Raw genomic sequence first — 25,935 nt, forward strand, 5'->3', positions numbered from 1 at the left:
TTTGCCAAATTCCATTCCATGTAAGAACTACGTTCTTTCTTTCGCCCATTCTACTCTTCTATTTCTTTTTCTTAGTTGTTACTGTCCTTCGTTTCTCCTATCATACTTTCGCCCATTGTTAATGTGATTCAAGTCGGCCGTCGTCAGTAACACCAAACCTAAGAGCAGCTGATAAACGAGTTGAGTTATTTTAGTTTAGCGTCCCTTTCAGCAGCGAAGCTATATGAAACGTGGACCTACTGATTAACGTGAATCCGAATCTCATGAGCTCCCGCCGGGAATCGAACCCCGGTCCTCCACGCCAAAGGCGCGTACGCAAAAGCTGATAAGCGAAACTGGTGTTCCACACCAACTTGCACGGATATCCATATAATGGGACTTTAGTTATTATAGCAAAGAAACATTTCCACCGTTTAGTTATAAAGAAGGATAAATGCTTTAATTAAAGAAAATCAAGAGGAGTAGCCTGGGGGAAGTAATGGGTAGGGGGAAGCAATTAGGCCAATAGGATGCTTTCTTTTTCTTCTATGAATAGAATAAAAGGTTAGATTCACTGCTAAATCTTATGTGATAAGATTCATCAGGGTGCAATTCTTGCCATTAAATCTGCAATCAGTATTTGAGCTTCAACTTGTCTGAACATTTTCTTTCAGATAAAAACGTACACAGGTAAAACTGAATATTTCCATTTTTTTTTTTCTAAAATGAAATCAGTTAAGTTGAAATGAGATTACAAATATTTAACGTGTGTTTGAAGGAGCTAGATTTCAGATTTGTCGGGGGAGGGGGGTGAGATCCTTCACCGACGTACGAGTTTCACGTTTTTTCTTAGTATACTATTAGATAATCGACTAAAATATATTTAATTCTCAAACTCAGGTGGGCAGTTCCCCCTCCCCCAACAAAATTCTAAATACGCCACTGCCCTGTACAATATGAAAAAGGTTATGATTTCTCACTTCACAGTATGTTTCTCACAAAAGACTTAAAAAATGAGTTTTTCCAATGTACATAGCGTATAAAGGTGCTTGGGTAACCTCTGTGAGAACGTCTCCATAAAGTATGCTCATAGTTGTAATTTTGATTGTAATTGTAACTTTGTACTCTGTCTTCTCGGAGTAGATTTCATTTCGATACAGATTCCTTACGAGGAAGTTGAGAAACTGATCATTTCGTATTTGTTTATACATTTAATTTTTGTAATTACACATGAAGGTTTGATGTTATTACTAAGTTTCCCCCTTAGAAAGTACAAAAGGAATGAGGTTCCAGGGAAGTGTTCAGAGGTGTCTGAGAATTTCCCCCCTTCAATTACCACACTGCTCTGGAGTTTGAAAAAGATGAACGGAAGAAAGTAAATTACCACACAAGAAATAGTCAATCTCTGAAACGTCCCTGAATAACTGCAGAATAAAGTTTACCTAGTTTCGTTACGTTCAGTAGAACATTATAGTATGCGTGAAAAAAATACGAATTTCTTACAACAAAATGTGCACGTTTTCGTTAACAATTTCAGTAGTCTCTTTTAGTTAAGGAAAATACTTAATAGCAATTTAGAAAATCGGAATTTATGAAAAACTTACTCAAATGTCGAAAAACAAATAAGTGACATATTTCATATTTTCATATCTTATACATTTTGAGAACTTAGTAACTAGTATAGCGCGTGGGAAATTTAAGAGTAAAACGGGAATTTCTGTCTTCCAAGATGAGATTTTATAAGGTTTCAGGTTGGCATCACTGCTTATGCATTTTTGAGCATACATTTCGGTAAGTTATCTACTGTGTTGTTACATATTGAAACAAAATTACGTGCATTGTTGTAGATAATGTAAAAATACAATAAATCAACATAAAAATACTAACGGGGAGCGAGAAAGAATATTAAGACCTATATCGGTGTAATATGTCTGAATAACGAAACGGATGGAAAGTCAAAATTTGGTGAGAATTTCTGATTTGAAGATGTACCAAAACTCCAAGCCCTAGTTATCACTTTTGTTATGCTTTGTAATAATACCAAATTGGATAAATTATTGGTATGACGTATTGTAAACATGTTCGTGAGAAGTTTTTAACTTTATCGCTTATCCAGCCTTATCTTACTGAAATGCTGATGGATTTTCAGCCGTGATCCGGTGGGAAATTTTCTTCACTGCTGGCAACATTGGTAACAACTCCGGAACTAGCGATGTGCTGACCATACTAAAGAGCCAATGGTTCAGTGGTAGAGCCGTGGCTAATGTTTGAATCCCAGAGCATGTGTGTTAAACATAATCAGTACTTGAGATTTCTGGGGATTCTCCCGTTTCCTTCCACTTCCTTCATTCCGTCATTTCAGTCATTCTCATAATGACCATCTCCCTTAGTCTCGGAGCATAACCGTAGAAATTTTATTTTCCGTCCCCTAAAGCTAATAACATACTTCTGTGTCATCCCTGTCCTATGGTTACTTGGTTACTTCTGATTACCTATCACACACAAAAATATTCCCATCACTTCTGAATGAGATCCCATTTTTAAATTGTACAAGTAATTTTGTGTGTGTGTGTGTGTGTGTGTGTGTGTGTGTGTGTGTGTGAGAGAGAGAGAGAGAGAGAGAGAGGCGAGGGGGAGGGAAAGTGTTACAGTGGTATATTCAGTTAGTAACGTATGTGGAGAAAGTCGTATGAGGAGAAATGCAATGAAAGTAATCCTCGTGCGGGCCATATGTGTTATCTGTATCTCATGACCTACGAGATAAACCGTTAGAGAGATGTGGTCATCCATCCGTTGACGTTAAAACATTTGGAACATTCCCAAATTACTTTATATATCAAGTATTCGCTACGCCAATTGTCTCGTGATTTAAGCTATAAATCCACGTTATTTGTTCACTTTGGAAAGCACGAGATTTGTATCTTCGGAAACAGCATTTCCACCGACTAGATGATCATCAAAACTAGTCTAACATTATTTCCAGGTCACTTGGCGCAGTGGTTCTCTTCTTATACAGTAAAACTCAAATTATTCGAACCCGAGTCATTCGAATTGTCAATAAGTTTTCTCATCTCTATTCTCGGAATCGTTCGTCTCGCTTCGAAATTTTCTCGACTCGACACGTTTTAGTCATCAACAAAGCTTATGACTAAATTTTATTCATAATTTTATCTAGAAGTTATCAGAATCCTTCGGCGCCACGAGAAGTCCACAAAGGGTATGACGTAACAATTTATATTATTTAACAATCACCAGGTACAGCTCAGAGGCCATTTTATACAGTATATCTAACAACAACAACAAAAACAATGGAAAGGATTTGGGAAGGTATCGACCAGGGCCTGTGTAGTAGGTAATATCCGGCATTTGTCTGGTAGGACTGAGGAAAACCCTGGAAAACTCCAGTCAGGATGGTCGCCAGCGGAAATCGAACCCACGTTATCCCGAATGCGAAGCCAACGCTTGACCACGTGATTGATTTACTTCACTCGGGTTTAAACTATATGTGGTAAATACTATTCATCGTGTTCCAACAATCACTTTATTAATTTATAGTTTTGTTTTTACTGTGGATCGTGTAACATTAAAACACTAGTATTGGCCACGAGACTCAAGAAATTTCTGAGAGCTCCTCCGAGGCTAAGCGGTTAGCGTACGCGCCTTTGGCGTGGGAGACTTCGTTTCGAATTCCCAGCGGGAACTCATGTGCTTCGGATTCCACGTTAATCAGTATCTTCCGTCTCGTATAACCTCGCTGCTGAAAAGGACGTTAAACTCACAATCAACAATAACCACAAGAACTCGAGAAATATCTCGCCTCGTCTCGAAAGCAAGACGAGAATTGTCATATTTTTCGTCTCATTTCGAATTTGAAAATGAGACGAGATGAGAAATTTCAGCGTCTCGTGGACAACACTAATACCTAGGTAAATAAATACCCTTCCATCTGTTTGGTCAAGCTTCGGTTTAAGCTCTAGGGTCACTAAGGGGTTAAAAATAGTATATAAAAATTAAATACAGGAGGATGGTTGAGAGGAGTAGAATTTAAAATATCAAGCGTACGAGCACTGGATAATTGGGGAAAATATTCATTTGTAAGTGACAGTTAATATTGCCTATATATTTCTGGCTACTAGCTCAGCACAATTTCTGTATTGTACCATGGATTTGTTGGAATCTCTGACGTATTCTGTACTGTTACATCATCAGTGATAACAAGGGACCGTTTTGAAGTTCATAAAGACATGTGAAAGTGAAAATGACGTCGTTAAATAATGAACTAACCATTTGTACTATCCTGTGAATACCTTTTATTTCGTTCCGTTCTCCATTACATTCTGTAGTATTGGAATCTGTAGGAGAGGAAGGAATATTCATGGAGATCATAACATTGTGTTTCTAGGTTAGCTGGTACTTCACATTGTTAGAAATCTTTAAAACCGAGGTTCCCAATCTGGGGCGCGAGTGAAGAGTGAGCGAGGGGGATAAGAGAGGTGTTAAATTAAATATCGTAAGGACACAAAACAATTGTTGAAGATGATTTTTTTTTCAGTTTTGCGTCCCACAATTATGCCGGCTAGGCTAAAGGAGACAATGATGATGAGAAATAAATGAAATGGTGGAATGAAGAAACGGGGAGGAGACGGGAGAACCCCAAGAAACCTCATGCACTCGGTATTTGTCCATCTCAAAGTCCACTTGGCGCGAACTGGGATCGAACCAAGTACCCCGCGAACCAGAGGTGAACGCTGTACCAACTGAGCCACCTCGGCCCCAAAACAGTTATTGAGTAAGAATTGTGGTTCCACTAAGAAGCTGGTAAAATACAATACGGTATTACATTACTGAAACACATAATCTAAAGTTTTGCTAGAAATAAATTTGTGAGAATTTATTATTATTATTATTATTATTATTATTATTATTATTATTATTATTATTTGCATCTGAAATTGCAATAGGAATCAGCCGCAGGAGCAACACTTACGGAAGAGGGGAGGGCATAGAGTATGCATAGTTCAAGAACGGGGGCGGAAGATAAAAAGACGAGAACCACTGCTTTAAAATATACAAAGTAAGTTTGTACGTTCAAGAAAAAAGAAGTGGAATGAAACTATTAACGGAGAATTAAAAACTAAACAATATTTACTTTCAGGAAATATCAAGATGCTGCCTTTGATTACAACCAAATAATTCTTTTTGTACAACTTTTTGAGTAGCTGAGTGTTCATACTTGGCTTATTAGAAATCAGAGGCGGATCCAGGACGAACTTCTGGTGGGGGATGTAATACTGCTACTTAGAGCTACTTTTAAGAGCTCCCAACTCTAGGATGGGTTATATTTATATATAAAATAAGAAAGTTTCTCCTGGGGGGCGATCGCGTTCCCCCTGGATCCGCCCCTGCTAGAAATTATACTTGGCTTAGGTGTATTTGATCCTAAGTTTGATCCCCGTCCTTAAATTAACGTGCGTTCAAAGCATAACTATGAGACAAAAAAGCAAAACAGTCCTTCCTGCTGTTTTAGTGGCTTTCGCACGCGCCTTTGGCGCATGTGCGTTTCGGGTTCGATTCCCGGTGGAAACGCATTGAATTCATCATAGTACTTTGGATTCTACCTTAAACTGTAGGTCCACTTCTCATATAATACTAGTACTGAAAAACAACGTTGAAGTTCAACAAACTACACCTAAAACAGCATAAAGATACTTTTCTTGGTCCATGATGTGACACAGTGACGGATCCGGGGGAAACTTTATTATTTTATACACACAAATAAAACCCATCCCAGTGTTTGAAGCTGTTAAAAGTATCCCTAAGTAGCAGTATGACAACCCCCCTCCCACCCAGAAATCTGTCATGGATCTGCCCCTGGTGTGACAAAAGTATTTTTTGGATATAATATGGCAGGTAAACAGAGCTGGAGAGTCTTGAAACGAAAGTGAATAAAATTTTGTAGTTTTCCGTTCCATTTGCCATGCAGGATAAACATAAAAAATGAAATCTTTCAGTTTAACGTCCCGCAGTTATGTCCTTTAGGCTAAGAAGGATTGATAATTAAGGGAAGTGAATGATGGAATGGGAATGTAGGAGGAAACTACTTACGGTTGCCTACAAACTAACTTGGCCAGAGATTGAACCAGGGACCCCACGCATCAGAGGTAAACGCTCTACCACTGAGCCACCGTGCCCCCGATGTAAGCTAAAAAAAAGACCAATGATTAACCAAAGTGAATTGTTATAAAAATGGTGGGATACAAATGTAGGAGGAGACGGGAGAACGTACAGAAAACCCATGAACACGATGTTGTCTATCACAAACTCACATGGTTTAACATAGAACCATAGATTCCTCGCAACAGAGGTGAGCACTCTACCACTGAGCCTCTGCAGTCCCGCAAAAGTGAGATCTGAATCAGTGTAGTGCGTTGGATGTTCTGACCGGTAATCGAACCAGAGGCTTTGCACCAAAGGCACGCGCGGATCAGTAGATAAGTGATAACAACCCCCCAGGAATCAAAGTCCAGATCATTCTGATGTAAGAAAGCATTGAATATCCTTATATATAATCTCTATGTTTAAAAATGAAAGTCACTATTTGTGACTTAATAACTCTTGAACCACCAGACCGATCTCGATCAAATTTGCCACATAGATGAGATTAATTTTTTAGTAGTTAGGCCTGGAATAGTTTTTATCATTTCGCTTTGTCGGTGGAGCTTAGGGGAGGGAGGGAGATATATATATAAATGGTCGAAATTGACCAATATTAGTGTCGAATCCATAGTTTTTGGGGTCACTGAGACGAACAGTTACACTTCCGATGCCGTTTAACTCTAAATTCACCCTTTATGATCAAAATGATGCGAATTTTTCCCGTGCGAAGAACGGGTACTCTGCTAGTATTAAAAATAACATTTAACATATTAATTTGCCAGGTTTCGTTTTCGAAATTGTAATTCAAGGTTAGACTTTCCCAGTTACTTTACAAGGGCGCTACCATTCATTTATTGTATTTTGTTTTTCATGCCACAAGTTCCACGAACATAAAAAACAAGAAAAAAAATCCCTTATATACATGAAATCTTGCAATCAATGTCCCAAAGGAGTTTAATTAATGAACTCATTAAAATTTTGTCTTGAAGGATTTTTGTCTTCCTTCCTTTGCGCTGCTACTACACGGTATCTCATTTCCTATCGTGTTGCTTTTCTGATCACATACTCTTAGAAGCTTGTCAGCCCACATTTGCCACCTTCCGTCTCATTTTGTACCCTCCTGCGCGTCACGTCACAGGTTCGTTATACCTGGGGACGTTTCATCTCCGTCCATCATCCCACGTTCGTTTCGTTCCATTCTTTTTTCCCCTCCCTTTTCTTTGCCTTCTCGTGTCAAATTTTATATTCCGTCATTACCTTCGTAGAGCTACGTCTGGTTGACATTTTCAACTTATTCCCTTAGGGGAATCTTGCCATGATTTCCTCCTCCCCGGCTTATTCTCTCGCTTCAAAGGTTGTAAAATTATCTCCTAGGTTTTCCTCATTGTGTTACATCCTACGTCTTTAACAAGTGGTATTATTTTTTTCCATCCCGTTCAGGGTAAAATGTCAAAATGCGCTTAGAAGACGGTAAAGCTGGCTTAGGAATTTGCTAAAGTAACAATGAGCTTAATATGTTATGGAATGTGACCAAAATTCCTACACAGCTCCGAAATTATTGATTGGTGTGAACTGGTTTCAGAAAAGATTACGGCTGTGATTCAATCGGATCATTCCGTGACGCTAGATCCGGTGAAGAACTGGAACCGGCCGAAATGATCACAGCGAATCGTCTTCCAAACTATCATTGAGTTCCTTCGTCGTTATATCAGCGCACTAGGTTCGATTCCTTTTGGTACTTCCGAGATTCGAATTTCTCGCTAAGCTATAGGTCCACGCCTCGTATACATGTGGTAACACGTTGACTCAGTAGTATGGCACTCATTTCTGGTACAGGAAGTCCCTGGTTCAATCCCTGGCGATAAAAGTTTATGGTGGATAACATCGTATTCGTGTGTGTGTGTGTTTTTAAAAGAAATTCTCCCATTTACCTCCATATTCTCATTCTTTGAGTTCTTTCACAATCATTCAGATTCATTAATCACCCATCTTCAGTGCCTCGTGAGGAGGGGGGGGGGGGGGCGAGCGGGACGATGGGCCCGGGCGCCGAATGAAGGGGGACGCAAAATTCGAAGGAAAACAAAAGAAAAGAGAGAGAGGAAAAATGACTTGGAATATTGTAGATCTATAGTATAATATTACTCATGTTAGGAAAATGTATGTGCACATATATAAAATATAAGGAAAAATGTAATAAAAAGAGCTCAAAATCAAGGAAAAGCAGGATTTGTTTTTGAACATTTTTTTTACGCGTTGTGCTAACCATGGTGGCGCTTCGCGGCTGGTCTGTCGACCTCGCGGGGGCGTCGTCGTCTACTCTCGCCCGGGGCGCTGATTTTCCACGGCACGGTACTACACATCTTCCTTGCTTAAAGAGCATTACAGTGGGATGAAAAAAACTAAAAATTTCGTTTTATCGATTTTCATTAAAGGTTTAGTTAGTGGCATTCTTTTGTTTGCTTGTAGTTGCATTGAAACAATGTTGCCAGAAGCATTTACCGGTACTCAGAATTTTTTTTTATTTTGCTTCATTTTAATGTTATTCTTTCATCTTGCTGAGTGGTAAAGCACTTACCTCTAGTGCGTGGTGTCCCTGGTTCGAACTCCGGCTAAGTGAGTTTGTGATGGACAACATCGTGTCATTTCTAGAGATACTCCCGTTTCCTCCTACTTTCTCATTCCACCAATTTTTCCATCATTCACTTCCTTTAATCATCATTCTCGTTTATCCTAAAGTGCAAAATCGTGGGACGTCAAACTGAAAGATTTCATTTCATTTCTTTCTTGCATAAGCACCCGAAGAACATAATCTTGTTTGGACCCGCGAACTACTTGTATAAGCTTTTAAACTGGATAAAAATGAATGCGCGTGCTACAATTAAGGAATATATAAGATCATGTTCAAAAGCTGCTACGGGTTTCTTACCAAAATAAATAAATAAATAAATAAATAAATAAATAAATAAATAAATAAATGGACATGGAGTATGTGAAAACATTGTTGCCAATATATTTTTCTCATTTCATATAAGAAATTTATTCTTAGACTTTTGCAGTATAGTTGTGAAAGTCCCTTGTATATTTACGGAGAAATCATACTTTAAAAAAAAATTAACGCCCCACGATTATGTAACGACTCCAAATGAAATGGGCATGATGATAACGAATGAAATGACGAAATGAAGAAATGGGTGAACACCAACGAAACTCATAGACACGGTATTTATCCTTTACAAAATCCACTTGGCGCGATTTGGAATTGAACCAGGGACCCTACACGTCAGAGGCGGATGCTCTACTACTGAGCCACCGCGCCTACTTGTTTTTGTAGTTCAACGTCCAATCATTATGCACCGAGGCTAAGGGAGACAGTGAAAATTAAATTAAATGAAATCTCTCAGTTTAACTTCCTACAGTTATATACGTTAGGCTAAGGGAGACGGATGATTAAGGCAAGTTAATGATGATGGAAGAATTGGTGGAATGAAAAAGTGGGAGGAAACTGGAGTACCCCGAGAAAACCCACGGTGACCGATGTTGTGCACTACAAACTAATTTGGCCGAGAATCGAACTACGGACTCCATGTACCAGAGGTAAGCGCTCCACACCTGACCCATCGTGCTCCGAGGAGACAGTGAGAATAAGATGATGATAATGGTGGCATGAGGAAAATGGGAGGAAACAGGAGAACCCCTAGAAACCGCACGCATACCGTGTTTGTCTACCACTAAGTCCGCTTGTCGCGAGCTGGATCAATCCAGGAATTCCACGAAATAACACACATGAACTGTGGCTACTGCAAGCGTTTTCTTGTGGATGGTCTCGGGTTTGATCCCTCTTGAAGGTACTAAACCTAGGATAAAATTCTTAAATAGTTGTTGAGATGCCAATTTAAGCGTTAAGTTTCCCGATTCATGTAGCCACGCTTAAAATCACTGTTTGATATACTTAGTGAATGCTCTTTAATGGAACACAGTTTTGGAATCAGGTAGTGTGAGAGATAATATGATAACAATAAGACTTGGCAAATGAAATCAAGAGAGATACTCAAATGTCTGAAAAGTTTTAATGATATCAATAATTATTTCAGCTACAGCCATTGCTCCTAAAAGCACTGTGACACAATTGGAATAGATAAACGCAAAACATGCCTAGTTCTGGAAACCTGGTCCTGGAAGTTTTCTGGTGAACAAAATTATCCCAATAATCTGCACTTGCAAGAACGACCTTCAGATGATAAAACGTTTTAAACCAGTATAATAATAATAATAATAATAATAATAATAATAATAATAATAATAATAATAATAATAATAATAATAATAATAATAATAATAAATGGGGAGTGCGAAATTATCAGGCACTGAGTTAAGGCTTTCTTTTACAGTCAATAGATTTAGATTTTACGTTATCCTATAGAAGTATGGATGAAGCGGCATATAAATCAAAGGAGGGAGTATCCAGAAAAAAAAGAAAAGAACAATTTATTGTCTAAGGAACAAGTACTTTTATTAGTGAGATTTTAATATGACTTCAAATGCCGCTCGGTATAAACATAAGAATTCTGCAACTAAGAGGTAAAGTGTAATATCTTATATACCCCTCCTGGACATGGCGTGTGCTTTATGATATATTGTAAATATCCCATTTCAAGGTCGTATTGTGTAATAATGTTTTTACGAAATAAAAAATAATTTTATTTGGTGCTAATTATAGAAACCAATAATTTTCTCTCGTTTTGTTGCAAATTCTGCTGGCATCATTTCAAAGGGCTTTTTTGGAAATGTCCACCATAATAGTAATTCTCAATATTCTATAGGTTATTATAGAAATTTGGTAGTTTTTCTGCACTAACTGTTAGTAACATAATATGTCATTGTATTTTCTGCAATAACAAATAATAGCGTTCTGCACAGATTCGATTCTCGGTGGAAGACGATGCGATTAGCATTCTACTGAAATGTAGATCTATATTTAATGTTTTTTTTTTTTTTTTTCAAGTTTAATAATCCGTTAAGATATGTTCACTTCTAATGAAATTCCCTTCATAGCATTATGTCTATTATGGTATGTTGAAAATATATTTTGGCGTTACCTAATCTGACTTGATACAATTATAAACACAGTCTGTTCTGTTTCATTTCGATTGGTTACACATTTTTATACCAAGTTTGATAACTCAATAGATTGGGGAGGAATGGTGGCTCAGTGATAGAGTGCTCACCTGTTGTGCGAATGTTGCATGGTTCAGTTCCAGGCCATGAGAGTTATGATAGAGAACGTCTCGGGCCATGTGGGTTCTCTCAAGGACCTCCTCTTTTCCCCACATTCTCATTCCACCAAAACTATCATTTTATATATTAATCACTCTTGTTCTTTAGCCGAAAGGGCATAAACGAGGGATGTGAATCGTACATAAAATATAAAATCACATTAACTGACATTTCCCATGGCACTTTCCACTATGAGAAACTCTCTGCGTGCTTGCCAATTCGGAGTGTAATGTGTTTTTTCCCCTAGACAAATGAAATCAGATTTACAAGTTAACAGCAGATTCTTCTGCATAACTGTACCGGGAATTGAACCCTAATTCCCGCGCCAAGGACTAGAACCCCAAACCACTTTAGCCACGAGAGAGTCCCTCAGTATCTCATTTAGTCATGGTCTTGAAAAGAGATTTTGAACAAAGAAATAAACAAACACTTTATAATAGAAAATAAGCGCATTTGGCTATTTTGAATATTCTATACTTTAAAACATTTGATTATCGAGCCACGTCATCACAGTGTATCTATAAAACCTGACTAGAAGAAAAAGAAGAAAGAAAAGGAAGCTTGTTTACCTTGCCAGGCGTACCAGCAGCACGAGAAGAGACGGTAAAGAGAATCCAAGCTAGAATCCATCTGTCGCTGTCGGATTGCGTCGAGACGCGTCGACACAGAATACATACTGCGGACCCACACGAGGAGCTGTACGGACGCTGATGTCCTGGGCTCCAGTTAGCACATGCGCTCAGAATCAAACACACGCCCTCCTGACGTTTTATACCACGGCGTTGCCAGGTGCGCGGATTTTTCTTGAATTCTATTGATTATTTTTCGAAATTGTGATCCCGCCACCTTTACGCGAGAGGGGGATAGTACGGAATCTTTAGAAAACCGGTGCAATGGTGAGGAAATAAAATAGCGGAGTTGGTCTTGAGGTATCCCCTGCTCCTCTTCCTTCCTCAACAAAGATGGATTCTAAAAGAAAGAGGATTTAATTTTCTGTAATGCGTTTCAGCTCCATTTCCTCGTTCTGTTAAAGGGTAGTCAGACGGTTAGTACTCGCTAAAAACTTATTTCAGGAGAGAAGACAAGGAAGGGAATCACTGCCATATGATCGTTACAATATGCAAATGCATGGATTTTGCCATAATATAATTACCAACTGGATTTTTATTTTTGACGTTTTTTAAAGCAATTGTCAACGGAAGATAAAAATTTTACATTAAACTAGCTGAACCTGCGCTCTCTACACAGCGCATCTTTCGCATATGAGCATAAATCTCCTTCTCATTCCTCATAACATATGTACATGTCCCTTTACAGACACAAGTGAAAGACGTCTTGATTTTTTTTTTAAAAAATCGGCAAGGGGTATCATAAAGGGGAGATTTTTTCGATTATTTTTTCTCATTATCTCGCACCGTTTGCAAGATTTGAGCCTACTTCCAGTTGGAGTTTTTAATTCATGTACGACCAGTGTTTTCTTTCTTCTTGCATGCAGTATGTAATAAGCAAATACATTACATATACAATTAATTATAATGTCAGTTATATATGGTGTTCATTGGGCAAAACACTAAAAAAATAAAGATTTATCTTAAGACTCGAGAAATGGTTATCCTTCCTTTTTCACTATTATTTGGCCATGGAGCAAACACCTGGGACATATACAACCCCAATATACAACATTGTGGTGTTGGAATGTATAACGCATAGGATATGATGCTTTAGTTTTTTTTTTATTTCAACGCTTCCAGCGTACCCTAAAAAAATGTAATAAAGAAATAATGGCCATGTTTTTTTTTAAAAAAATATTCAATTAGAATTGGACAATCTACGCAAAATTTCCAATCGATCAGTGAAAACATCATCTTTCTAGAGCCTATAGTTTCCGAGATCTCATTGTCGAAAGATTGACCACAAACATATAAACATAGTTTAAAAGAACTCGGGAGATGGAAGCACAGTTCACATGCATTGATTTTAGAGAAGGCTTATTAAAATACAAAGGCTTTGAACAATAACTTTATATCATAAACTTTATGAAAAAGATATAGTTAACTAATTTAGACTATTTAAAGTACAAATACTTAAAATGTTTGCCTCTGTTAAACGTGAAATCACACATAACCGTAAATGGAAGATTTGAAAGCCAAAGTTATAGGTTGGAGCTCAGGCGCTTTTAATTGCTATTGTAGCATTTTAATAGATAGATTGCTTAATCGCCTTTTTTTTTAAAACAAAAGAACCAGTATATTTCAGTCAAAAATTTACTGTATATCTGGAAAACTACATATAGTGTAGCTAAACCCAAACTATCACTTAACTATAATGTGCTTATTCCGTAGAAAATACGAAAAATTAATTTAGGGTCCGTTAAAAAATTTTGTGGTCCCTGACCCAAAAACTAATTATTGGCCAAGATCGCAACATTTTGATGCATTTTTTTTATTGTAGTACTGTAGACACTTAAAAAAAAAATAGAATCACGAGGCATATTTAGGTATTTCCCTCTGAAAACTATGGTCAAAATTAACGGTGCAGCTTCTGACTTGAGAATGTTGACCAGTTCTATTTTGCGGTTTAAATATATACATCCACTGTTTCCGTGAATCGCAATGAATAAAGAAATGATTTCGTTATTCGAAATGTGGGTGTGAAGGAAGATGGTGAAAATCATCTGAGTCGAACGGAAAACACTAATAAGGAAGTATTAGGAGTAGTAGGAGACAGAAGAACGATTTTACATATAGTTAAGAAGAGAAAGAGAAACTGATTGGAAAATTGGCTGAAAAGAACTTCAACCAGAGGCAGGTTTAGGGTACAGGTAGCGTCATATGCAATACTTAGAGGGGATAATATTTCATTGAAAATGTTACATTCAAACTGGAACTGGTAAATTTTGGGGTTAGAAAGGTAGATTTGGGATGCAGAATGATAAATTGGGTAGAAAAGTGGTAAATTTTTAGGGAATTGTGCCCAGGCTCTTGCGGGGAGGAGCGGCAGTAATAAAAGGTACGATGGAAGGAAAAATAGGGAGCGGTGAAGTGCGTTAAAATTAATGGATGGTATTTATGAGTAGGGTAAGTATTATATTAAGATGGAGAGGTCAGCTGAGGACTGTGGTACGTGGTAGCTTTTCAGGTGTAGGTAAATGACATGCCAAACGTAATATTTGCTTGATGGAGAGGACTTGAACATCTAACATTGCCTTCCTCGACGAAAAACGCCGTAAAGAAATAACAATAGCGCATGTATCCAAAATAATTACAAACACATACGTCTATATCAATAATCACTGAAATATTATGAAGCAGTCTTCCAAGTGCAGCTTCTGGTCAGATGATGTGTTATCACTGGATTATTTGCCATGAATTGTACCTTGATGCTCGTCCCTCCAATGAGTGAATGTAATTAATCTTTCTTTTTTGTCATAGGTTACCACTAAAATACTGTATACGAACTGAAATCTCCCGGCGGGAGCTCATGTGGTTTGGATTCCACGTTAATCAGTAAGTCCTGTCTCTGCTGAAAGGGACGTTAAACTCAAAATCAACTCCGGGGGCGCCGTGTTTCAGTGGTAGCGCGTTCACCTCTGGTGCTTGTGGTCCCTGGTTAGATGACAGCTCTTGTCGTGTGGACTTTGTGGTGGACAAACACCGTGCTCGTGGGTTTTCTCGGAGTTTTCCCGTTTCCTCCCACTTTCTTCATTCCACCATTTTCATTCGTTTCCCATCTTCGTCTCCTTTAGCCTAACCGGCATAAACGTGGGACGTAAAACTTAAAAATTTCATTTCAAACTCAACTCAACTCAACTCACCAACTGAAATCATAGTTTTTCCTGCTTCCCTTCTTTGACATTTCGTACATAATATTTTTTGGTGCTTGAGGAATCCTTACCAGTTATATTCCACTTTATTTAATTACGTTAATGTGTTCTTCACCTTTTTAGAAATATTTCATTGAGTCTCGTTTCGCTCAGCTAGTTTTGCTCCTCCATACTTATATATGCAGACCTTCTGTTCCTTTTTTCCCCTCCTCCTCTTCCTATTATTATTGATGTATTTTTCATCTTATTTTCCTCTTGTTGATGTATTTGCATTTACACTGAACAATATTGGATAACTCCTTTCTTTCTTGCATCGATTTACAGAATACACATTTCTTCATACCAAAGACTTCTTTTTCTTTCTGTTTTTCTTTTTCTTTGGATCAAAAGATCCCATATATTTCAATCAAAAATTTTCTTGTAGGCCTTATATCAGGAGAACTACATACAGTCTAGCCAAATCCAAACTATCACTGAATTCAGTATAATGTGCTTATTCCGTAGAAAATACGAAAACTCGATTTAGGGGCCGTTCAAAAATTTTGTGGCATCTGATCCAAATTCAAATTATTGTGCAAGATCTCAATCTTTTGATCCATTGCTTAGATCATTCCTAAAATTCTTGTCTATCCCATCCATCCTCTTATGGTCAGATGGCTAATGTGCGTAATCTTGGGTTCGATTACCGTTTGGGATATGTGCCTCGAGGTGTTTAGATCCCATTATAACCTCTTGTCCTATGTATAATTTCTAAATGGACTGCATAATCCATCGAGAAACAAAGTTATGTGAAAACGGGGAAGAGATCTGCACTGTAACTTTCCATGAGCTCACGTGCTCAAGGGGCTAACGTGGCCTCGCGTAGCGTAATCGCTGACGCTCTCGCCTTCGGTGCGAGCGGTCTCGGGTTCGATTCCCGGTCGGGGCACTCGGTCGAAAAACTGTAAAAAGTTTTTTTCAGGCCAGCCATTCTGAATGAGGTTTATCTCATTGCAACCAGGAAAATGCCGGGGTGATACCTAACTTATAGGTCCCAGGCCGCTTCTTTCCTTCCCCAATCCTTTCTTCCTTTCCTTTCTCCGAATAGTGTGCTCGTCGAGAGACGTCATTCCTTATACGTGACGGGTTAAATGGCCAATGACCATAGATGCCGGCAACCCAGAAATCTAAATCCTAAATCGTAAGTGATTGATGTTGGCACCTACTGTTTTTCATGGAAGAACGGAACTTATTTCATTCAAGAGATAGTAAATATTCCCATCGATTATCTAATACAGAGCCGATGCTCACATGGGGAACTAACGTTTAATGAATTAAATGAACTCTACATTCATACATTCTGCATACTAACTACCTGTTCTAATAATTACTTTTTCACTGTTTTGGTTGGCACAATATCCAGAAAATGATCAGGTCGCAGTGCGTTTTTTTTTTCTCAAGGTTCTTTCATAGTGTTACACTCTCTTTATTTTTTTGTATTTATTATCTGTCTGTACCATCGTAGTTCAGTGGTTTGATTGTGTGTTTATCTCTTGTTGAAATAGTGTAGGCGTAATTTGATACAATAAGAGTATGTGTGAAGTATATTGTATCCTCGGAGTATGAGTTTTCCTGTTTCTTCATGCTTTCTTATTTCTTCGTCATTCATTAATTAATAGCCCTTCCCAATGGACTAGTTTCTAGGGGACACGCTTTTGATATATGTACCATGTTATGCAAAAACGAACTAAGCGCCAAACTTTGAAAATCCACGTAAATGTGACTATTGGTTCCTGATAAGCATTAGAACGTTTTGCACAATCGAAAAGAGAGAAAAACCAACACCTTTCAAAAAAAAAAAAAAAAAAATTCACTTTTGATTACGGCTACATTATGCTGGACATCAACCTTTATACGTAATTTTCTTAAAAGTATGAAAGTGGCGCTTAGTTCGTTTTCGCAGGACACGGTACATATGGTTTCCGAGTTCATTTTCTAATGGGAGAGCATTGAATGCATTACAGTGATTCAGATTACAGCTTAAACTTAAGGTCCACGTCTCATATAGTTTCGCTGCTAAAAACTTCAATAAACATTTAAAGAAATAATTTCTCTTATAAAAGAAGTCCTGAATGACTGACACCCCCAGGCAAAGCCGCTTAGGCTAGAAACTTGAAATTTGGACAGGGCATAGGATTTGTGACATAAAGTACCACTAAAGAAGAAAGTTTAGGAAATTGGATGGGGAACAGAGGAATCGGGTTGAGAATTATTGTATTAAAATATCTATTTCTCCATATCCTTGAACGTTAAAGACATGAAATTTGTTATATGGACATAACATTTACCGTGTATCTGTGGATAATATCAGAACAAAAACGGTAATAGATAGCAAAAAACTGTTTTTTTTAAATCGATTCAGCGAATCCAGGAAGGGCGAAGGGTCGTTCGTTCCCCCCGAAGTTGCACAGGCATCAATGCTGCAAAAGCTCAGTAAAAGAGAAAACAGAATCTTTTACTGCACCTTCGAAGGAGTCTGTCCAAGATCCAGCGTGGCTGACAAACACAGATGAATATTTTGTTAAGGTTTTATTTTTCTATGATAATACATGGAGGCATATACATAGATAAAGAACAAATAGCGAACATTCTAGATTTTTCGATAGTAATAACGATAGTAATAAAGAAGTTTCGCACCTCTTCTACATTTTTTTTTTAACAAGTGAAAAATCCTGTTTGAAGTAATAGCATAAAAATTGCAGCTAACAGTAACAATAAATGTATTCATCTTAAAATAAAATATTTAAAAAGTTCTTTGTACACTAATAAACTGATAGAGAGCTGGAATTTGGATAGGTACGTAAATCCAGGAGCTAAAGTGTTCATGCATACCCTGCTCTGATTCCTTTCCAATTAAAGGAGTGTGGGTTCTGTTTATTTATTTATTGCCGAAAGAGTTCATTTGTACATTTAAAAAAGTGTAAAACGACGCTCCGTCAAGAGCGCCGATTTCTCTGTAACTTTGGGGGGGGGGCATTCATAAAAAATACATATAACAAGAAAAATACATATAAACATACATATTCATAAGTATGCAGGGAGACCCACATGAGCTTTGGAGGGCCCGGGCTCCCCGGCTCCTCCAGGATCGGCGCCCTTGTACTCCGTTAGGCTCTCATTGTAGTAGTTCAGAACGTAATCGACAGATAGTATTAGTGTTTCTTTATTGTCGCGTTAGAACGTACAGAAAATATTGAGGTATCAAGCACATTTTCCAGAAGGAAAATTATGCTATGTGCGACATCTGGCCATGATGTAACTTTCAAATTTTATTTTAAAAATAAGAAAAGATATATATATATATATATATATATATATATATATATATATATATATATATATATATATATTTGATTTAAAAAGCAAGTGGTACTACAAAGTGAAAGTAAGAGAATATCACAAATTAAAATAACGGAACACTCTTTATCTTTGAAATGCTGAGGATAATAATAGGATCGACTTTTTAAAATGAGTGCTCACGCTTTGAATTTTATATCAATCACGTGCATTTGTAGAATTTCATCAAAGGGGAAAATGTTCAAGCACTAAAATCCATATCCTTTATACCATATCATAATATAATAAAAGTCTAATTTTCCATCATAACTTGTTTAAAAGGGGAGGTGAGGTTAAACCAGGGCCGGATCGAGGACCGACTTCTGAGGGGGCGGTGGGTTGTCATACTGCTACTTTTAAGGGCTCCAAACTTTGGGATGGGTTGTATTTATATATATAAAATAAGAAAGCTTCTTCTTCTGGGGGGCAATCGCCCCCCCCCCGCCTGGATCCGCCTTTGGGTTAAACCTCCGAAGCCCTTTGTTGCCTACAGCACGGTATAAATTAAATCACTACTTCTCGTATTCTATTTTTAGTCTTTCAAATTTTCGTCTGTCTATCGACAGATATTAGCAAAAATGGTAAGATATATTGAGAAGCGGTTTTGGCAACAGTTTCAGCGTCCAAGCAATAAGTTCTATCTTACCCTGGAAGGGGTTGAAATTAGCTATTTTCTATTTCAACGTCTTTCACCTTAAAAGAACGCTAATAGAGAGCGACAAGTGTTTTTTTTTTTTTTTTTTTTTTGGTTACGTCTCAAGATTCAACGCCTCAAGAGAACATATCACCATCCGGAACACACTATCGAGACCGGAAGTGGTTGAAATTTACTAGTACTTCCTGTTTCAATAGTGATTTATATAGAACATAATGGTAAATAATATTGAAAAGTGGTTTTCTACAATCAATTCAACGTCCCAAGAATATATTCAGTCTCCTCATTTAACCTTTATTCAAACCGGAAGTGGTAGAAAAATATACTTCCGGTTTCAGCGTTTTTCCCCATAGAACATAAACGGTAACATGTATTCTTAGCAATCGGTTTAGCGTTTTAAGAGAGAGAATATAATCAACACCCATAACGCACCATCGAAACCGGAAGTTGTGAAATGTATTAATACTTATGGTTACAATACCGATTTATGTAGAGCAAAATCGCTAAATGATGTGAGGAGCGATATTTGCAGTGAATTCGGCATATTGAGAATAGGTTACATACCCTCTATTCTAGCCGGAAGTTATAAAAAATCAACCACTTCCGGTTTCAAAATTCAATTCTATTGAAGAAAAACTGTGACAGATAGCGACAGGTGTGTTTTGGGAATCGATTCAACGTCTCAAGAGACCGTACCATTACCACTAGCAATATTCTACACAAACCGGATGTGGTTGAATTTTGCAAATACTTCTGGTCTAATATTGATTTCCAAACGGCAGGGTTGGCTGGTTTAAACCTTGATTTAAACCAGCTTGTTTTTTCAAAAAAAAAAAAAAAAAGTAACTGGTTTAAACAGAGAAACGAAAAATGTTCGTAAAGGTGTAAGTGTTCGTAAAATCTTGATGAACACACATTTGTGGGTTACCACATTTCACTCCCGTATATTATTTGTATTATATTCAGATCTAAATTCCCCATTCATTACTCAAAGTGGTGTTTATGAATGTTTGTTTTATGATTTCGGGGCCGCGGTGGCTCAGTAGTTGAGCGTTCACCTCTGGTGCATGGGGTCCCTGATTCGATCCCAGCTCGCGCCAAGTGAACTTTGTGATGGATAAACATTGTGCGTGGGTTTTCTCGGGGTTCTCCCGTTTTCTCCCACTTTCTTCATTCCACCATTTCACTTACCTCTCATCATCGGCGTCTCGTTCAACCTAGCCGGCATAAGCGAGGGACGTAAAACTCAGAGACTGTCCATATGTGATATAAATACATAAAATAAATTTTTAAAACCCAAAAAAACCTGGTTTAAACCAAAAAAAACTGTGTTTAAACAAAAAGCCGTTTTTTTTTTTTTTTTTTTTAAATAAAAACCATGGGTTTTGCCAACCCTACCAAACGGTAAGATATACTGAGAAGCTGTTTTCTGTAATCGATTCAGCGTCCCAGGAGTTTCGTGTCCTTATTAGGTCTCCGTCGAAACTGGATGTGGTGGAAATCAGCTATGTCTTGTTTTAATGTTGATCGTCATAGAAGAAAATAAAATGCCTCGATTATGCCCGTTAGGCTAAGGGAGACGGATTATTAAGGCAAGTGAATCATAATGGAAGGTTCGGTGAAACGAGAATGTGGAAGGAGATGGAAGTACCCCGAGAAAACTCACGGACACGAATTTATCCACCACAAACTTACTTAATCGGGGTCGAACCAGGAACCCCACGCACTAGAGGTAAGTGCTATGCCACTGAGCCACCTTTCCCCCGTAGTTTGCCTATCACTACTATATATGATGCCGGCGATACATAAAAGCGATTTTTTGAAACAAGGGAACTGCCAACATTGATTTGTTACCAGATGTGATTTTTTTCTCGATTCTAGTAAGCGTAAAATCGATTTAACTCTTATCTCAAATAACACACAGGGTTAAAAAAATAAATAAAAATCAAGCTTATTTAGTTTTGTTGTGGATACTTTGTCACTGTTTTTTTCAATTATCCTTTTTTCATTCCTTTGTAACTATATACTCGGTTATGTTCGTTTTTTCATTATTTAAATGTGGAAAGAGCTGCATTATCAGCTTTAAAAGCACAGAGTTCGCAAATAAAAGGAACTTCTGGTTGTTTTCGCTTTCAGTAACTATACAAAAGCGTGAAATATATATATATTTTTTTTTACTTTGTACTTTGAAGAACAACAAGCTTTAGAGAGTCATTTTTCTTTTTCATGGATAATTCTTGCTTTTTGCATAAATAAAGGTGTGCAATATTATTCTGTTTTAACGATATCGTCCGAGTTAATGTTTAAATTTTTCTTGAGTTTGGGTCACCGTCACCCCCTGTGTTCCGCTCCGCTTGTTTTTAATTTGTCATCGTGTCTCTGTTAGTTTATATTCATATCTTTCCAGCAAGGTTAAGTTTAAAAAATCACATGGAATAGGAAATATACCAAAGTACAGCGTATGAGTAATTTCAGTACCGAATAGACATTGTAACAGTTTCGGGGGGGGGGATGCAGGAATAAAAAAGTCAATGAAAAAAATCAGTAAATATTTTATTGAAACCGAAGCAGTAACTTTTTTTGTAGTTAAATAATTATATATCGGGACACTAGTCTAATGGTTTGAGCAATGGTTCTCAACCTTATCTGACTGACGGCACACTTTACTGAGCGTCCAGGACATCGTGACACACTTGTTATTTTTATTATAAATAATAATAATAATAATATATCATAATAGGGAAAGCAGTTAGTTTTTATAATGACTCTATATAGCACTGAGCATTATTGTTACCGCTGGAAGTGCTGACTGGTACAGTCTGTCTCGATTTTAACTAATTATTATTAAATTTTTCATGATTTTTAAATTTTAAAATTTCGCGACACACCTTAGGAAACTGCGTGACACACCAGTGTGTCGCGACACATCACTTGAGAACCACTGGGTTTAGAGCATCATACTCACGTTCGCGTGGTCCCGGATTCGATTCCCTGGCCGGTCTTCCCAATTTTCGGCGTCCATCCAGTGTCGTGAGGCAAACTGGGGAGTCACGTGAAAACGACGTGAGGGCCACTATGTCTAGAAACTTCCTGATGCGTCTGTTAAGAGACATGGCTTCGCAGCGCGTTGACCACGGGATCGCCGCTAGGCTAGACATAGTTCAGCTGGTCGTTAGCAGATGGCGCTGGAGCAAGCTTAGGCTCACAAAATGGGCTGTTCCTCCAAGTGGTTTGTTTCGTTTTTTGTCATACATATTTCTAACTATTACTGCTAGGAGTGTCTGACTGTTAGAAGACACGATCTGATTACAGTGTTTATAATTACATTTTTACACACACACACACACACACACACACACACACACACACACACACACACACACACACACACACACACACACACACACACACTCACTCACTCACTCTCTACCTACCTACAGAACATTGCTATATTACTAAAATACAGTCAGATATCAGTTGATACTAGGGATGGCCAATTCCGGAATTTTTACTTTCCGGAATCCGGAAAGTAAAATCGGAAAATTCCGGAATTCGGAAAAATTCCGGATTTCGGAAAAATTCCGGAATTCGGAAAAATCCGGAATTCAGAAAAATTCCGGAATTCGGAAAAATTCCGGATTTCTGAAAAATTCCGGAATTCGGAAAAATTCCGGATTTCGGAAAAATTCCGGAATTCAGAAAAAATCCGGAATTCGGAAAAATTCCGGAATTCGGAAAAATTCCGGATTTCGGAAAAAATCCGGATTTCGGAAAAAATCCGGAATTCGGAAAAAATCCGGAATTCAGAAAAAATCCGGAATTCGGAAAAATTCCGGAATTCGGAAAAATTATTTTTTCTTTTTGTAATCCTAAGAATATTGTTCAAATGCAAACGAACAAATTTCCTTTTTGTAATCCTAAGAATGTATGATGCAAGTTAAGCTGAAACTTACATCCTAAAGTATACACTACTCAATCTTCCCATGGTTAATGAGATGTAGTCCAAAAGTACGATGTACTCCTAATATTTAATTTTTGTTTTACTGTGATATTGTCCAGAGGTAAGACATATATCACACTGAGATAAACAACTTGACATAATGAAGATGTTATCATACGTAGTTTTCCAGAAAATCGTGAGAAACGATTTTTATGAAGTTAAAATATGCGTCGCTTGTTGCCAGTGTGATGCAATTGATAACTTTTATGCTGGAATAGTCTTATTATTATTATTATTATTATTATTATTAATCGTTTATGTACTGTAAAAGAAAAATATGAACCGTTAAGTAGTAGATTTTATCTGTTGTTTTTTGATATCTTCTAACAGTAATAACAAATTGCTTGTAAATACGCAATGATTATCAAGGACAATGGCATATTAATGTAAGGACTACTCTGCAGACTAGCAATAAACAATAAACAATAACAGATAAACAATAGTCCCCCCTCCCCCAAAAGAAAAAGTAACTAACTTGGGCACGTCAGAATGTTCGCGAGAATATAGGGACGCATTGAGACTAGCAAAAAACGTGGTGTTATTATTACTCAAAGGGCCGTACGATGGAGGCTTTAACGTTAATGTTAATGGCACCAATGAGCACTTACTTGCTCTAACGGTTAACCTCATTTTTGAGATGATTCTTAGAAGTGGGCGTGTTGGCATGCAGTTGGAGTACTAACGATTTGCGTCACTATCGAACACTAACGTAGCACTAGCGACGTTTAAAGTCGAAATTGGAGTCTGACATAAGTGGCTTGTCAACTTCACGGACATTATATTTTCCTTGAATGCGAGAATTTTGCGCCCTACCACAAAAATAGGAAAAAATGCGCTCGCAATATATTTGCACTGGGATGTTTGCGCTCTACCCCAAAAAGAGGGGAAAATGCGCCGGCTATATATTTGCACTGGGATGTTAGCGCCCTACAATTCAACTTATTATTGTATTGTGTAAAGTAACTTCCACTCGCACTTGAACTAGGCTTGCCTCTCATCGTCTCAGTGAGTTACTCCATCCGTTATAATATTCCGAACAAACGAAAAAAATACAATTTTAGTTCACTAAAGGGCAATCCATACAAATACAATTTTTCATTATACTACAATATTTACAATAAAAGTATAAATGACTGATATATAATTATTTATTAATATAATCAAAGAGTATAATTTAATCTACAAAAGGCTGTTTGGCTCTACCCAGATATCTCTGTTCACAATCCTTGCGAGTTGTTTGGCTTTTCAGGACACAAAATATAGAAAAGAAAATGTAAAGTGAATGTAAAATCAGTTCAGTAATATTATCAAGAAAACTATGTACAGTGTGTTTACTTGCTGGAATTACACTTCAAACACACAATTGCGTTCAGTCGTTCTTTCAGGAAAAATGTTCCGGGGGGCACATTTAGTATTCCGGAGGGGGGTCACTGTTGGTACTATTCTATTTATTATTATATTATAGACGTATTATTTTGGTCTCCTCCGAGGGGGCACTCTGAGAGCTCTGGGGAGGCCAGTGTTCCCCCAAAATCATCTCTGGAAGAAGCAGTGATTGCGTTGATCCGTTGTGTTCTTTTGGCTTATATTGAAGTTTATTCTTCCCTTATATAGCCACAATGAAAATAAATGACAAATGGCATGGTTGTGGGGGGAGGATTGTTTATGCTGTAATGTCAGCCCCTCCGAGGAAATGCGTAAGCTCCAATAGTTTCTTTTATTTCGCAGGGCTCAAACTTCCCGGTGGAGGTACATCGCAGGCGCAATTTTCCCTGTTCTTGAGGTAGGGCGCAAATTTCCCATACGCAAAATTCTCGACACCGTTCGAATGACCTCGGGAGACGATATCTTTTTCAATACTTTTTTTATATTCTTTTACTCGAGATTTCTTCATAGCTTCTTATTAAAATACTTACTAATATATCCTCATTTTATTGTCCTAACCAATCAATATGGGTATGTTGTCAGTAAAATATTTAGATTGATTGAGCCTCTGGTGTGTAACCACAGTGTTTCATATCATGCACCCATTAGAAATCTTGGCTAAACGAACCAATATATGTTGCCAATAAAATAGTTTAGAATGATTGAACCCCTGGTAAATAACCACAGTATTTCGTGACAGATCCCCCCCCCTTCCTATTACCATATTCTAGCTACGTGCCTGACTCAGCTAATTCTCTACATTCTTTACCAAGCACACATTTTCTAAAGCGGAAAATGCTCTCTAAATACCTAAGCTCATTATTTTCAGCAGATACACAAACTGGGTAACATTCTATCTACATGAATGTTATATATGTCGATTACTGGAAACCGCTTCTCGCTATCTATTACCGTATTTACTATATAATGATTAACGTTAAAACCGGAAATGGTTGATTTGTACCGCTTCCGGTTTGAATATTACATTCATCAGGGAACTCGATTCTTAACTATTGACTCTGTACATCATGGCCAAAATTGATTGGTAATCCATCAGATAGTTCTTGAGACTGTTTGTTTCACTGACGGACAGAATGAATATATGGCTATAGAGTTTTGATAAACTAAGTTCGTTAATGAGTGATGATGGAACAAATATAAGAAAGGGAACCAAGAGTACCACCGGGAAAATTTTCGAACACAAAATTAGCCATCGAAAACCCACATGTCCTGGGTTAGAATACCATA

At 37.6% G+C, this 25,935-nt stretch overlaps 2 protein-coding genes across 6 annotated transcripts in view; one reads left to right on the plus strand and one right to left on the minus strand.

The window, feature by feature from the left end:
• LOC145678817 (arylalkylamine N-acetyltransferase 1-like) overlaps positions 1-12,129 on the minus strand; it is a 55,686-nt gene extending 43,557 nt beyond the window's left edge. Inside the window, exon 1 of one of the 2 annotated variants that reach the window (XM_081749357.1) lies at positions 11,979-12,129. In XM_081749357.1, the coding sequence (XP_081605483.1) occupies positions 11,979-12,084 (106 nt within the window). In that variant the 5' untranslated portion in view covers positions 12,085-12,129. The remainder of the gene's footprint in view (positions 1-11,978) is intronic. The other variant, XM_081749358.1, reaches the window with a different exon arrangement.
• aralar1 (calcium-binding mitochondrial carrier protein aralar1) overlaps positions 1-25,935 on the plus strand; it is a 321,349-nt gene that overhangs the window by 123,818 nt on the left and 171,596 nt on the right. The gene's annotated exons all lie outside the window — the stretch shown is intronic.

The sequence above is a fragment of the Thermobia domestica genome, chromosome 2 (assembly GCF_964235325.1).
Source record: "Thermobia domestica chromosome 2, izTheDome1.hap1.1, whole genome shotgun sequence".
NCBI classification, from domain to species: Eukaryota; Metazoa; Arthropoda; class Insecta; order Zygentoma; family Lepismatidae; genus Thermobia; species Thermobia domestica.